Raw genomic sequence first — 14,500 nt, 5'->3', positions numbered from 1 at the left:
TCATAGATGAAGAAATTGAAGGCCAGACAAGGAAAAGGAGTCAAAACCAAGCTGAGCATCTCGGCTCTTCCCCTTGTGCCCGTTCCCCTTCACAATGCTGCCATTTGCTCATGACTAATAACTTGCTGCCAGAGTCTCCTGGGCAGCACACCCCATTCAGGCACCAGAGGTCGGCCCTGAATAAGTGACATTTGGGAGAGGGCTGGTCATGTGTCAGTGACCCTGTGAGTGAGCCCAATAATCCAGCACGTGGACAGTGCCGTGAATGAGCTCCCTGGGGGCCGTGTCACCAAGGACTGGCGTATCTTAGGTGAGGTCTATCTGTCTCCCCCTCACTTAACTCAGAGAGTTTGGATTTCTCCTCTCTACAGAATTATTGTGTGCTGCTCCAGTTTTATTTTCATGTCCTTTAAAAGTCTTTTGATCTGTGAGTCCCGTATTCCCATGGCCATAGCTCACGTTGGTTCTCCTTCTGGTCACTCTTCAGGTTGGTTTGCTTTTTGCTCAGGGGACCACTAGGCCCTCCAAACCCACCCCCTCTCCACCATATGCTCTTGGACTGTCTTCTCCTCACTCTCAGGAAACAAAATCCTCTTCTCTAGTCGGTTTGGCACATCCTTTCCTGAGACTTTGGAATGTAAGGGTCACTGTGTTAAAACCGAGAGTGTGGTGCTCAGTGACAGCGAGGCACACCATTGGCTGAGCAGAAGGTGTTTGACACAGATCTTGGCATGTCCCTGTGTGGTTCCCTACTGGGAACAGTGTGGAAGTTCACTCAGTAAGAGGTGGTCACCAGCTCTCACTCACCTGGCTGCTGCTCCTGGGACCTGCCGATGTCATGGTGTGAGTGCTCAGAGGATGAGGGTGGGAATTGTCTCCGCATGTTGGTAAGAAAACAGAGGCTCCAGAGCTGGATGGCTCCTGCCAGCCCAGGGTGGAGCCCAAACTCACTCATCTCTCCAGAGCCCGCCCTTCATCACCACCTCTACTCCATCACTCCGAATTACTGGAGCAGCCCCGATGGCAGTTGATACGTCAAATACTATCTCTGTATTTGAGAGAGAGATACAAACACTGTGTTATATTTTAAATAATATTGTGTCACATGAGCCCAGGGCCAGACAGACTTGGCTTCAGACTCCAGCTCTGTCGGTGACCAGCTCTATGGCCAGAGGCCAGTGACTTCACCCCTCTGAGCCTCAGTAGCTGTATCTGTCAAATGGAGGTCTCGGCGACACCTGCCTCACAGGTGGCCTTGAAGGGTGAGATGATGCACAGGAGAGTGCCCAGGGCAGGTGGCACTCAGTGAGCGGCCTCTGTTTAATCACGGCACCTGCTTTCCCATAGAACTGCCGCCATCTGCATTTCTTATGGGAAGGAAATCTTAAGCTGGTGTGCACGCGGACCCCCTTCATCATGTCTCCTCAGCTTCCGCAGCCTCCCGGCTCGTCTGCTAATCAGAATTTCCTGACTTCCCCCTGTTTGTCTCAGTTAATGCAGAAGCCAGGGGCTGCTGGCACAGAGGAGCTGGGCGTAGGCCGCGTGCCTGTGATTTGAATGTCTTTACTGTAATCTAACGAGAGTGTGTGGGGTCTCCTGTCAATACCAAGCGGCTGGCCCGCCCGAATGGGCAAATACTGTCAGCCCGGCTGTCTCTGGCCCTGCAAATCATCTGAGGAGCTCTCGTCGGGCACCCACATTTCCCCAACTGAAATCATCCCAACAGTGAGCCGCCTTCACAGTGACACATTGATTCTTTGTTTAGGGCTTATTATAGTCACAGGGGCCCAGCCTGGGAGGCTGTCCCTGGTGCACCTGGGCTACCACATGCATGGTTCGAAAGACTGTCTTGGTCCTCTCATCCCCCAACGTGGCTCGGCCCAGCCCTGCCAGAGCCATGACCGTGGCTGTTCAGCAACCACCTTCCCACCACCCTCCACCCCTGGTAGCCCTCAGGCACGTACCACCATGTGCCTCTGAGGGTGTGGGGAGAGCTGCTTGCACTTGGGAGTCATTCAGACCCACCAGCTCTGGAACCTTGAGCAGAGCTTTTCATCAGCCGGGGTGCCATTTCCTCATCGGTAAGGTGGGAGTCATTCATGGGTGCTCCTGGCTCTGGTGAGGATTCTAGGAGGGGAAGGTATTAACACATGTTGGTCCAGAGCAAGTGCTCAGCCAACCTCGGCCTCCTCACCCTTTACTCGTGCCTGCTTCTGGCTAACCTGAATTGGCTGGAGTCTAATCCTTCCATCCCAACTCTCCCTCCCTCCTTCCCTGCCTCCCAGGAGTAAGTATTTGGCATATGCTAGGCTGGTTGTCTGAGGAGGCCTTACAAATAGCTGTGAAAAGAAGAGAAGCGAAAAGCAAAGGAGAAAAGGAAAGATAATCCCAATTGAATGCAGAGTTCCAAAGAATAGCAAGGAGAGATAAGAAAGCCTTCCTCAGCAATCAAGGCAAAGAAATAGAGGAAAACAACAGAATAGGAAAGACTAGAGATCTCTTCAAGAAAAATAGAGATATCAAGGGAACATTTCATGCAAAGATGAGTTCGATAAAGGGCAGAAATGGTATGGACCTAACAGAAGCAGAAGATATTAAGAAGAGGTGGCAAGAATACACAGAAGAACTGTACAAAAAAGATCTTCATGACCCAGATAATCATGATGGTGTGATCACTCACCTAGAGCCAGACATCCTGGAATGTGAAGTCAAGTGGGCCTTAGAAAGCATCACTACGAACAAAGTTAGTGGAGGTGATGGAATTCCAGTTGAGCTATTTCAAATCCTGAAAGATGATGCTGTGAAAGTGCTGCACTCAATATGCCAGCAAATTTAGAAAACTCAGCAGTGGCCACAGGACTGGAAAAAGTCAGTTTTCATTCCAGTCCCAAAGAAAGGCAATCCCAAAGAATGCTCAAACTAACGCATAATTGCACTCATCTCACATGCTAGTAAAGTAATGCTCAAAATTCTCCAAGCCGGGCTTCAGCAATACGTGAAGCGTGAACTTCCAGATGTTCAAGCTGGTTTTAGAAAAGGCAGAGGAAACAGAGATCAAATTGCAACATCCGCTGGATCATCGAAAAAGCAAGAGAGTTCCAGAAAAACATCTATTTCTGCTTTATTGACTATGCCAAAGCCTTCGACTGTGTAGATAACAATAAACTGTGGAAAATTCTGAAAGAGATGGGCATACCAGACCATGTGACCTGCCTCTTGAGAAACTTATATGCAGGTCAGGAAGCAACAGTTAGAACTGGACATGGAACAACAGACTGGTTCCAAGTAGGAAAAGGAGTACATCAAGGCTGTATATTGTCACCCTGCTTATTTAACTTACTTGCAGAGTACATCATGAGAAATGCTGGGCTGGAAGAAGCACAAGCTGGAATCAAGATTGCCAGGAGAAATATCAATAACCTCAGATATGCAGATGACACTACCCTTATGGCAGAAAGTGAAGAGGAACTAAAGAGCCTCTTGATGAAAGTGAAAGAGGAGAGTGAAAAAGTTGGCTTAAAGCTTAACATTCAGAAAACTAAGATCATGGCATCTGGTCCCATCACCTCATGGCAAATAGATGGGGAAACAGTGTCAGACTTTATTTTTTTGGGCTCCAAAATCACTGCAGATGGTGATTGCAGCCATGAAATTAAAAGACGCTTACTCCTTGGAAGGAAAGTTATGACCAACCTAGATATCATATTGAAAAGCAGAGACATTACTTTGCCAACAAAGGTCCATCTGGTCAAGGCTATGGTTTTTCCAGTGATCATGTATGGATGTGAGAGTTGGACTGTGAAAAAAGCTGAGCGCCGAAAAATTGATGCTTTTGAACTGTGATGTTGGAGAAGACTCTTGAGAGTCCCTTGAACTACAAGGAGATCCAACCAGTCCATCCTAAAGGAGATCAGTCCTGGGTGTTCATTGGAAGGACTGATGCTGAAGCTGAAACTCCAGTACTTTGGCCACCTCATGCGAAGAGTTGACTCATTGGAGAAGACCCTGATGCTGGGAGGGATTGGGGGCAGGAGGAGAAGGGGGTGACAGAGGATGAGATGGCTGGATGGCATCACCAACTCAATGGACATGAGTTTGAGTAAACTCTGGGAGTTGGTGATGGACAGGGAGGCCTGGCATGCTGGGATTCATGGGGTCACAAAGAGTCAGACACGACTGAGCTACTGAACTAAACTGAGGCTGGACACCATCCTCAGCCTTTTCCGTGTCTGCTGGGAACTCACCGAAGGTTGTTGGCTGACCCCATGAGGAGCAGCCCTTACGACCCAGCTCTGGGAGTGGTGCTGAGACCCGGAGCAAACAGTACTGGCTGCTCAGGGGACGTTTTAGAAGGATCCTGCAAACCTCAGAGCAAGATATGGCTCTGCTGCACTTTGGCCAGTGATTTGGGTATTTTATTAGGACATTGGAGGTACTTAAAGTGCAGTTGGTTTGGGACTGCTGGTAATAAACAGGGGCAGGTTCTCTGGCTTTCTCTATAATATTTCTTTACTCTTAAATTTCAAAACATGAACGTTGGTTGGTGTGGGTGCTGTGCTAGTCACCTTCACTTGCACCAGCGGTTCTCAACCTTGGCCACATTAGAGTCACCTGGGGAGTTTTAGGAACTACTAAGAAAGTACCCTGGGTGATTCTAATGCATGGTCATGGTTGAGCATTAATAAGCACACTATCACACTAACCCCTGTTTAACCCTCACGCGATCCCCTGTGGCAGGTGGTAAGAATGGGGATCCAAGGGTACATCCGTGTGCACACAGGGGCAGACCTGGGACTGGAACCCAGCTCTGTGTCCCGCTGCCCCATCTGCCTCTTCCTGGAGTGACTCAGCAAATGTTTATTGCATGCCAGGTCCTAGCCTGCCTCTAGAAGTCTGCTGTGGGCTGGGAAGAGGCTGGTGGGCACCGCTCTAGGGGCTTGGAGGAGGAACAGAGGCTCTCTTCACCTGAGGGCATCAGGTAAGGTTCTCACAAGGAAGTAACATAAAGAAGGAAGCCAGAAGAGTGAGAGTGTGTGAAGCAGTGGGTGGTCAACAGTCCAGACTTTCTGGAAGGGAATGAGTGCATGGACAAGGTAGATGGCGTCACAAGCAAGAAACATCAGCTGGGGAAGGTCACATAGAGCCTTGTGTGTCATGCTCCGGAGTTTAGAAACCCCACCTCCGTCAACCCACAAACTTGCCTGAAGCTGTTCTGTGCTGGCCAGCCAGATGGCGAACAGAGTCAACCACCAGAGCCCCTAAGGAGTATTTAGCCTGTGGAGGGAGAGGGGATAAGAGAAGTGTGAAACCCGAAGGCCTCACTGGCGTGTGTTGTGCAGTATGCAGCCGGGGCCCTGGGCACAGATGGCCTGTGTGTGGTTGACGCTCTTCTGTCACCATCTTAAAACCCCTTACCCTGGAACTTGTGCTCTGTGAATGGAGTCTGAGGGGCAGTGGGGTGTGTGCGGGAGCAGAGGTCTGCACGGGGTGCTCCGGCTCACCCAGCACACATGGAGCTCACTGGCAGGGTAAACATGTCAGTGTGGCCACAACAGGGGGCACTGACAGGCCCCAGAGTCCATACTGTGTCAGAACCAGAAGTTCTTCAACACTGAGAGAAGACAGGGGTGTTCTAGGAAGTGCCAGTGACGACCACAGAAACCTGTCACATTCCCAACTCATCCTTGTGTCAGCCAGCCACCTCCTCCCGTGATGACATGGAAGGAGAGAGAAAGATGGAGCAACCATCGTCCCTTTTCTTTTCTCCTCAGTAAGCCAAAGACAGAGAATGTTAATAAAGTGTGTGTGTATCAAGAATTGAAATAAAAAACAGTTGAGTTAGCTTTGTGCAGCATTTCCACTGTCTGGTAAGAACAAAACACAAATGCATATATGATTTACAAAATACGATTCCACATATGTTAGCATTTAGAACTGGCATTGCACGATACAAAGCTGAACAGTTAAAGCCATGCTAATAATTTAAATTCTTATTTTTTTCTTTACATGGAATGACATTAAATAGCAAACTTTAAAAGCACCATAAAGAGATCATGAAGAAAAAAAAGCTTTATATTTTAGTACTCAACAGCACTTTTTTCCTGCTTATTTCTTTTACCCTGGCTTCCACAAATTATGTTACCAGTCTTGGTAAAACCCAGTCTCTGCCCTCAAGAATAGTTATTTATGCAAAATGTATTTGTTGTCATTTGTCCGAATCTTACAAGCAACCCTAAGAGATGGGCCAGCCTTGAGTCGTTGTTGCAGATGAGAGAAGACAAGTTACTTGAGACCACGTGGCCAGTATCTTCAGAGTCCAGATTCAAGTCCAGGACTTTCTGACCCCAGGACATATTCTCTCTCCACCATGTTGTGTTACCTCAAGTGAATCAGATTTCTTCTTTAATTTTTTAAGTTTTTTTTTTTTTTTTAAGATGGCTTTACCCAGAAAAACCAGAACCAGCCCTCTGGTGTGCCAGGCATCACGCTGTACTGTGCTCATTTGTTCCCTGAAGTAGCCAGACTCCTTGGTAACAGGAGCTTTTTTATTTTTATTATGGAAAACTTCAAATATGTACAAAATATACAAACTCCTATGTACCTATTGCACTGCTTCTACAACTGTAAGTATTATATCATTTTTAAAAGTTTAATTATGGTAAAATATACATTACATAATTTTACCAGTTCAATCATTTTTAGGTGGACAGTCCAAGAGCATGAAATATATTCACACTTCACATTGCCATGCAGCATCACCACTGACCATTCCTAGAACTTTTTTCATTCCGCAAAACAAAGTCTATGCCCTTTAGGCAGCAGCTCCCCCACCTTCCCCCTTCAGCCCCTGACAACCACCATTCTATTTCTGTCCCTATGAAGATGACAACTCCAGAGATAAGAGAGTTGTCCTTTTGTTACTGGCTTATTTCACTTAGCGTAATACTTTCGAGTTTCATTCATACTGTCCAAAAAGCTCTTCTTCTTGAAGGCTGAATAATATTTCACTGTATGTATATTTTGTTTATTTGCCTGTAGACACTTGGATTGCTTCCATCTTTTGACTTTAGTGAATAATGCTGCTATAAACATAACATTCTGCCATTCTTGTATCATCCATACATACCTCGTCCTCTCCCTACCCCTCATTTGATTATTAGTGTTATTTGTAGGAACTATATTTTATTCATCTTTGTATTTCTCTAACTCAGAGCCTGGCACACAGTAGGTGTTTCAAAATATTTGGATGGATGAATCTTCCAGAATTATCATTTTTTTAATTTAAGCAAGGTCCATAAAGAATGGGCACCTCATTTTTTTCTTAAAATTGCAGAATAAATACGCACATAAAATTTTGTTAAAAATTAAATTTATGAAGAAAAATAAGAATTTGATGCTTTCAGTATACATCAGCAGAACAAGGAAAGATGCTGAAGAATCTGATGAGAGATTTTATTTTTATGTCAGTACCCTCAGTACTGTGGATAAAAGCCATTTATTTCTGGAATTAAACCTTTGGAATCACCAACTTCACTTATTAACAAAGATAGACTCATCAATAATGTAATTTTTGATTGATTCCATGTGTCAAGAAGATAATCCAAGAGTAAAACTTGTCTTTTTGTAACCAAGTCTTTGATAGGGTTAAGCAGTTGTGTTTAACCATCCTTCGGGTCAGGGACGGAAAACTCTACTAATGTGATCTGAGCTTGAATGCTCACGGCCTGACTTGCCTGAATTAAAATCGCTCTCAGTCAGTAACCCCAGCGCCTTGAGTGTCGCCCAAGAAGACAAAAGGTTTAATCAGCCTAACAGGAGAACTAAATCAGCACTTCTTACAAAGGAGGGAATTAACAAGACACCTTACCTACTCCCCTCCACCGCTGCAGAGAGCAAAATGGGGGCGGCCATTTCAACTGCAGGAGTGGGTGGACAAGCGAGTGCAAATGGGTCGGCATTGAGCTGGGCCTGTGGCAGAATGGACAAGCGAGTGCAAATGGGTAGGCATTGAGTTGGGCCTATGGCAGAAAGGACCTTCACCGCAGTTCACCTCCTCCCTCCTGGGAGCAGTTCATCTCTGAGGGGCTTGGGTGTCCACTCGGAGAATGTGAGGGGCTCCCACTTTGAAGAGAACGCTTGTGATCACCAGAAGGTGTCCAAGGGCAGACAGAATTGAGGCCTTCGAGAAAGGCCCGAGTCTACAGCAGACCATACACGAGAAAGCTGGGCTTCAGAAGCCACCTTGTGTAAAACTCAGACTCTGCCCTGTGCGGGTCATGTGACCTGCTCCTCTGTAAGGATCAGGTGAACCGTGAGCATGCGCACTTCCTTAGAAGATGAGTACTGCCAGGGAAGGCACCCTCTGTGCCTGCTGCCGGTCAGACCTTACACGTGCCTCTGGTAATAGCACCGGGTTAGGGCAGGACGGTTGCCCTGATGGGTGGGAACGGCTCACCTAACCCTTACCCTCCCAAGCTCCACTGAACGTGTCCACTTCTCCCATGTTCACACCTACTGCCCCGAAAGGATTAGCCTTTTCCTCTCTGACTCTGGTGGATATTTTGCCACCCAGCCCAGCAGCGCGACACTGTAGGCAGTACTTGTTTCCATGCTCAGCTGAAACTGCTGATGTTCTCTGAGCTCTCTGCGAGAAAGGCCCCCTCTGTCACATTTCCCCTGAGTCCTTCCCATCCATGCCCATGTCCTTCAGTTTGTTTCTATGGCACAGACATCTGACCAGGGGGATGTCATCTCCAGTAAATAGATGACAGGCCCCAAAATGTTCATGTCTCCCCAAAGATGAGATTCTTTCTGCTCTCCTACAGCTAAAGCCTGCCTTAGTCTGCTCTTCCATACAAATCTGATTGCAAATTTGAATTTTTTGATCCCTCAGCAGACTTCTTCTTCCTGGCAATGCTGGGCCAAAGCTCCAGGAATGAATGCTCACAGCTCCAATGAGCATATCCTCTGAGCAGCTCTAAGCTGCCTGGACACAAGCGTCACTCATCAGGCCCCGTGCTCTGAGACCTCTTTACCATCAGGCTAAGCACTATCTCAGCCACACAGAGACTGCAGGGCTCCTGTTACAGAAACCAGGGCCACGCACATTCTGTGGTTCTTTAACCAATATCCCTGAGGTTCTACCTAAGGGCTAGGAGTATAGTAGTGAGTCCAGCAGGGCCTCTGCCCTCTCGAACTCCTGGTCATGGGGACACCAGTGAAGATTACTCTGCACCCAGGATGTACCAGGCACTGTGGAAGCACTGAGTAGGGGTGTGTGCCACACACAGGCCTGGGTTTAAAGGATGATGGCCCAGGTAGAAGGAGCAGAGCTGGCAGAAGCATAGGAGGAAGTGGGAAAGATCTGGCCTGTGACTAGAAGATGCATTTGAAGCATAAGGTGTACAGGAGAACATAGGAAAGTGACACAGAAGGACTCTGGAGAGAAAGCTGGGGACTGCTTCTGCCCTCATGAAGCTTATAGTCTAGTGCAAAGATTAAATAAGCACACAAATGTAACATCCACACAGTCCTTGAGTAGGATAGTGACGTGATCCAATTTGCATTTTAGAAATTACTCTGGCCGGAAGAATTAAAGTGGTTGGGGTGGAACAAAAGAGGAGAGCAACATAAAATTGAACACCTACCACGGCAGTCAGGCCTGTGCCAAGGGATGGAGAGCAGGGGACAGGCTGATGAGACGTTGCCCTGGGAAAAGGGGACAGTACTGTGAGCAGCCATGGATGATGATAACTCCAGAAAGAAAAACAGATTTAGAGTGCAGTCCAGATGGAATAATAATTGGGAGTTTTGGGGCCATTCTGAGTTTGAGGTTCCATCAAGGTGGGGATTGAGACATGAGTTTGGAATGAGAGAAGTCTGAACTGACAGTGTTTATTAGCAGTGATCAGTGTATGAGTGACATTGTGCTCATGGTTGAGACCTCCTGGAGAGAGAATTAATTGCCCTGCTGTGGTTCCAAGGGTGAGAAACTTCCAGACCACAGGAATCGAATTCCAGGTGGGCTTCTGTTGGTTCTCACTGGTTGATCTTTCCACTTTTCAGCAAGGAAGGTATAAATTTCATGCCAAAGTAATAAATGTCATGAAAACTCTTTCCCCTGAGGAACTGATGTGTGTTTTTCTCCTCATAGACAGTGTAATATTTGCATTCTTCCCTTCTTGCTTTGGCAGCCGGGAAGCTCAGAGCTAGTTTTGTAACTTTTTATTTCATTTTAAGAATGTTTATTTATTTGGCTGTATCAGGTCTTAATTGTGGCATGTAGGATCTTTAGTCGAAGCATGCAGACTTTTACAGTGACACGTGGGATCTAGTTCCCTGACCAGAGATTGAACCCAGGCACCCTGCATTGGGCCTACAGAGTCTTAGCCCCTGGTCCACAGGAAAGTCCCTGTAACTTAATTTTAGAAACCACATAGGACCTGCATATCCAAATGCTCTTTTCACAAATAAATACATTTTATATGTTTATGTATTTTCCAGCACCAATTTTTTTCTTTGTTTTAGGGACCTCAGTTCCTTTGTAAAACTAGGTGGAGTACAACTGTATACAAATAAATATTCCCCTTACTCTATTATTTTAGGGTCATCCTTGTGCAGTAAGTCTGCCCAGTTGCTGAGCTAATATTGACTGTATTTAAGCAGGAGGGACTCGGAATTTACAGCAGCTACACAGTAAATTTAACACTCACCTAACTCATTAAAGCAGGATGAAAGTGGAGCTTCAAACGTCTGTGTTTGCCACCAAGTCTGTGAGAGGAGGGGTACCTTTAATTCAGTTCAAGATGTAGAAGTCTGATCTTTCAGAATTGAGAATACACTGTTGAAATTAAAGCCTTGTCTGTGAAGATGAGTACTCCAAATACCTTCAAAGAAGGATTGAGGTGTTGACTACAAAGATGGGTGGTTTTTTAAGCTTAGGGTGTCGTTTTCTTGACTCATAAAATGTGGTTCGGTAAAAGCAAACTTCCTTATCAAACAGCATAAGCACAAAGTTACCTGGGTGATAAAATCTTATTTTTGATCATCCCTGGTTATTATTTTAAAATTATAACTTACTACTGGTTAAGATCATTCTATAAATGGTTTTCAAACTGTGTTCGACTGCCTTAGGGACTGCAAAGGTGTGGGATGGGGGGAGGGGCACGGGGTGGCGAGAAGACCCCCCCAGCAAGGAGAGTCCAGCCAGCATCCCCACCCCCAGAGCAGCTGGGTTATTGAAGGTAGCAGGGCTCCTTCTGCATAAAGAAGGAGATATCCAAAGAGCTCTTTGATATTCAAAGAGCGGGTTCCTCTCCTAAGAGTGCAAAGAAAAGTTTGGGAATCATCCCGGTGAAGGGCACGTCTCATAACTTGCTGTTGGGGTGTGACTGTGGCTAATATGGAAGCGGCTGGGGTTTGGAATCCTGCCTTTCATTCCCACCCTGCCTCCTATCAGCTCTGTGACCTTGGGAGATGTCTCATGCTCTCTGAAATAGCTTCCTCATCCGTAGAGTAGAATGCCACCAGGATAACAGCCACTTCACAGGTCTGTGAGGATGACATACATCAGCAGATGCAGGAGTGCCACCTGCCAGAGCTCAAGCCCTGATGGCTCTCGCTCCTTCCCTCTAACCCTCCTCTCTCCGTCTCATCTCCATCTCCCAGGAGGAGCCAATCACCTTCTGTGAGGAAGCCTTCGTGTCGCACTATCGCTCAGGAGCCATGAGGCAGTTCCTGCAGAACGCCACCCAGCTGCAGCTCTTCAAACAGGTGCCCGGCCTCCCTCCCCTGGTCCGCCTCTGGGGCCCCGGTGGGGTTTCTGCAGCCACCTCCACTCTAAGCACTGAGGCTGAAGACATGGATGGGACTCAGTGCAAACAGGCCCAGGGTCTGGGGAGGGAGACTGAGTCAGGAGGGTGCTTAGCCACCAGACAGTGCCTTTGCACATACGCCATACAGTTTTACAAGTTATCATAAACACCCAGCCAGGTTTTTAACCTCACAATTCCAAAGGCCTTTTCCTGTCTTGGTTCTTTGGTCATATACTAAGGAGCCCAGCTGAATGGCCTTCCCCTGTTTCTCTGTACTAGCTGTTATGCTTTTGTTCTTTCTTTGTATAGTTTATAGATGGTAGATTAGACCTTCTCAATTCCGGCGAGGGCTTCAGTGATGTTTTTGAAGAGGAGATCAACATGGGCGAGTATGCCGGTGAGGGCAGTTCATTTTTCTTTATAATCTGTGATCTGTGTGTGGGATTGGGGTGTGTTCACAAGGAGTGGCCATGATTTCTTTTCTCCTTCACTGGGGATGAAAGAGAGACTGATTTCCAACTTGGCCTTGAAACGTTGGAGGAATTCCGTTCCCTTTTTGATGAGATGTGCACTGGTCCAACTAAAGTCCTGCATCTTGGGGTCACTTGCTTCTCCCCAGGTGGGTGAAGTCTAGATAACCTAGTGGCCCCCACAATGCAGTGGAAAGCATACCAGGTATTGAATTAGGAGACCTGGATTTACTGCCTCGCAGTGAGGACTTGGTCAAGTCATTTCACCTCTTTTAGCTGAAGTGTTGTTATCCGTGCATGGATTGTAACAGTGCCTACCTCACAGGAGTCCTGTTGAGTTGAAATCAGAGACCCTGAGGAAAAGTGTGTGCAGACACCCAGGATAGACCCTGGCACAGGATCGCTACATGTTTCTTGATGGTGTAAAGATCATCACAGGGTGCCCTTTTTGAACCAGAGAGAATCAGGCTCTCATTTATTCAGAAGAAGCATCTGAGGCCCAGAGAAATGTTAGAGGCTGACCTTGCCTCCTGAATCCCAATCTGTCCACCTTTCCCAGTCTCAGAGCCTTTGTCGGCAAAGTAAAGCTAAATGCAAAACAATGGTAGTCAGCTCCAGGCCCCCTCTTATTGCTGGGCATGTGTCTGGTCTGGACTGTGCTGGATAATCTAACTGGCAGGGCATAAATTCATAGAGCCAGGCATTATCTCACCTACGAACCCCTTTGTCAGGCCTGACTAACCTGTGCTGCGTGGAGAGCACAGTAATCAATAAAACCAGTGTGCAAATCATTGGTGAGCGTTTCCTGAATGCCTTCTGTGAGCACAACTCTGTACAGTAGGAATGAGAGGGGGCCCAGTTCTGCCTTCAGGGAACTTTTAGACTGCCAGGAGAAAACTCACAACTAAAGATAAATACAAACTAAACCATTGCAGGAAAAGAAGCACACACAGGTCTTTGTGCAGGTAGGATAGGGCTCTATTAATGCTCACTCTGTAACATGAGAGCTTTACAACGGAGGCAAGTTTGAGAAATGTCCTAACAGTTGAATTGATGGGTTCTGGGGAGAAGACAGGCTTCAGGTGTTGATAAGCTAAGTCGAGTCATTCAGTCTTCTAGAAAAGCTGTCTGCTGATAAGACATCCTTATCCCACCAGATAAAATGAATCCGTTCCCCACAATGCCCTCTTTTCCGTTTCCTGGTACTACTTGAGCGTAAGGAGGGCCGAATGTGTGCTTACTGGACACACAGCCCTGTGGTTCCTGCCCTGGTGTGACTCACAGAATTTGAGAGAGCACGGACCTATCGGTGTTACCTATTCTAGAGGGCTGTTCAGAGGAAGGAGTGGGAGAAACTCACAGAGGAAATGACTGAGCTGGTCGCTGAGTGTATGCAGCAGAGAGCAGGGAATGCTGGCCAGACGGGAACAGCGGTAGTGAGGGCTTGGACGGCTTGAAGGGTGCACGGTCAGGGAGCCTGAGGTTGTACAGGATGGTAGCATAGCGCGGGGCAGAGGGTGGGCAGTGCCAAGACAGGATGGAGGAAGAGAAGCGGGGTTGTTAAGGGCTCTGACCTCTATCCAGTAGGCAAGGAGGAGGGTTTGGGTTTGTACTCAGGACACTGATAGAATCAGGTAGCGCTCTGAGAAAGAAACCTGTGGTAGCAGCTCCTTCAGGGAGGGGGGCGTGCGAGCCTCCGTGTGGTTCTCCAGATTTTGAACTTTCCAAGTCCTGCATGCTGAAAGCAACTTGAGGAACTCCTGAGGGCGTATGTATGACTTCTCTAAATACCAGCTTCTCTGCCTCCTCTTTCCCCAGGGAGTGATAAGCTGTACCACCAGTGGCTCTCCACAGTCCGGGTAAGTGTCACGGCCGCGGAGCTACCAGGGCCCCTCCTTGGCTGCTGGCCAGCCTCCTCCTCCCCTGCCACCCACAGTGCTGTCATTCGGCCCAGGGCACTGTGCGTGCCCAGCTGAAGATAGTTTTGTTTGTAAAGCCAGGCCATTCTGGTGCCAGGTGGAGACTAGCAGGAAGAGACTGTCCAAAGCCCGCCCTCAATGAGGGTGATGAGAGCCAGGAGAAGCTTCCTTGTCTCAGGAAGCAGGCCGAGGCATGTTGAAAGGATATTGCCTCCTCAGAGGATTTCTAGGGGTCTCTTTCTGGGGTCAGACCAGTTGGGAACTTTTCATGAGAAACTCCAAAATCAGTCCCACTTCC

General features: G+C 47.5%; 1 protein-coding gene across 11 annotated transcripts in view; it reads left to right on the top strand.

The window, feature by feature from the left end:
* The window catches only part of DENND1A (DENN domain containing 1A), a 527,524-nt gene that overhangs the window by 448,150 nt on the left and 64,874 nt on the right, over positions 1 to 14,500 (top strand). For all 11 annotated transcript variants that reach the window (XM_070452577.1, XM_070452573.1, XM_020872163.2 and 8 more), the window contains 3 exons: positions 11,668 to 11,772; positions 12,123 to 12,210; positions 14,102 to 14,142. In XM_070452577.1, the coding sequence (XP_070308678.1) occupies positions 11,668 to 11,772; positions 12,123 to 12,210; positions 14,102 to 14,142 (234 nt within the window). The remainder of the gene's footprint in view (positions 1 to 11,667; positions 11,773 to 12,122; positions 12,211 to 14,101; positions 14,143 to 14,500) is intronic.

Source organism: Odocoileus virginianus, chromosome 2 (assembly GCF_023699985.2).
Source record: "Odocoileus virginianus isolate 20LAN1187 ecotype Illinois chromosome 2, Ovbor_1.2, whole genome shotgun sequence".
In the NCBI taxonomy this organism is placed as follows: domain Eukaryota; kingdom Metazoa; phylum Chordata; class Mammalia; order Artiodactyla; family Cervidae; genus Odocoileus; species Odocoileus virginianus.
This window is presented reverse-complemented; position numbering and strand designations above follow the sequence as displayed.